Source organism: Chiloscyllium plagiosum, chromosome 14 (genome assembly GCF_004010195.1).
Source record: "Chiloscyllium plagiosum isolate BGI_BamShark_2017 chromosome 14, ASM401019v2, whole genome shotgun sequence".
Lineage (NCBI taxonomy): Eukaryota > Metazoa > Chordata > Chondrichthyes > Orectolobiformes > Hemiscylliidae > Chiloscyllium > Chiloscyllium plagiosum.
This window is the reverse complement of record NC_057723.1, coordinates 78,467,495-78,468,912: the sequence shown is the minus strand read 5'-3', so window position 1 is coordinate 78,468,912 and position 1,418 is coordinate 78,467,495. Positions and strand designations below refer to the sequence as shown.

The following is a 1,418-nucleotide window of genomic DNA, read 5'->3' as shown; positions in this document are numbered from 1 at the left end:
AGTTTTCCTTCTCGTGTCTTACTCAATTCTTTGGAGTACAGATCAGTTAGAACCTCTTGGATACCAGCTGGAAATTTTGCTTTTGTGACTTTAGAGGCTCCGGAGCTTAAGGAAGTGTCTCGCTCCTTGGGTGTTGTCCCAGGAGGAGTCTGGTGTAGATCACCTTTCTCATTGGCTGGACAATCATCCTGTTCCCCTTCAGAAGTCTGCTGACTGCGTTCAATCACAACATTCTCATAATCTGGGGCAGAAGCTGATGTACTGGAAGACAAGTTCTGATCTTCAAGGCTACCCTGTGAATTTTCATAGAGTGACTTTTGTATGTCCTTGAGAAAGGATGGCTCTTCCTCAAAGGACAGCAGTGATTCTATATCCGAAACATTCTCATACACTGGGTCTATAGAAGAGTCATCACTGTAACTATCTCTATACTTTGTAGGATTAACCGTTGGCTCCTCCACATTAACCTTTGTTGCCTTTCCTTTAGGATATTTGACAGTAGCATAAACTATTTCACCGACACCCTCCCTATCATCGGTTGTAGGAAGGTTCCTTTCAGCTCCTGGAGGTGCCCTTGGTACAGCCCCAGAAGGTGAATTACGGCCTTTACGATCTCGATTTTCTTTTCTCTTCCTAACCTCTTGATTTGAATCTGTCTCCTTCAAGGGTTTCACTCTTCCACCTGATGATGGCTTTTCATCGGAAGATTCCTGTCTAGGGAATGCTGCACTTGGCAGTTTTTGACTGGATGCTGTGGAAGTCTCAGAGCTAACAGAAGTTAAACTTAATCGTTGCTGTTTTTTCTTGGACTGCTTTTCCTTTACTGCTGCATCAATAATGTGGAAAATTTCTTTGACTGCCTTTGTTTTGAATCGAAAAATCCCCTGTCCTGAATCGCATCTTCTTCCTGCTTCAAATGTAAATGTTGCCTGATGACAAAGGAAATCTCCGTCAGACATAATGCCAGTATACAATTTTCATTTAATTACATTCAACTGCATATAACCTTGTAATATTAGAGCTCGCATATAGAATGGTGGCTCAGTGGTTAACACTGCTGCCTCACAGCACGAGAGACCCACCTTCGATTCCACCCTCCCTGTCTGTATGGGGTTTGTACATTCTCCCCATGTCTGCGTGGGTTTCCTCCGGGTGCTCTGGTTTCCTCCCACAGTCCAAAAATGTGCAGGTTAGGGTGGAATGGCCATGCTAAATTGCCCCATAGTGTCCAGGGATGTGCAGGTTAGCTGGATTAGCCATGGGAAATGCAGGGTTACAGGGACGGTGTAGTTGTGGGTGGGGATGCTCTTCGGAGAGTCAGTGGGCCACACGACCTGCACCCATACTGTGGAAATTCTATCATAATAACTCAATTCTATCAAGACTACAAATTCCACACAGTAACTCTCCTGCGTAAT

The 1,418-nt window shown here is 44.6% G+C and overlaps 1 protein-coding gene across 1 annotated transcript; it reads right to left on the bottom strand.

Moving 5' to 3' along the window:
* Nucleotides 1-5: 5 nt before the first annotated feature.
* Nucleotides 6-1,079, bottom strand: LOC122556867 (docking protein 2-like; the record flags this gene model as incomplete). Its single annotated transcript, XM_043704122.1, has 1 exon — nucleotides 6-1,079. A coding segment is annotated over exon 1 (954 nt), but the record flags the coding sequence as incomplete, so codon positions are not given.
* Nucleotides 1,080-1,418: the final 339 nt, after the last annotated feature.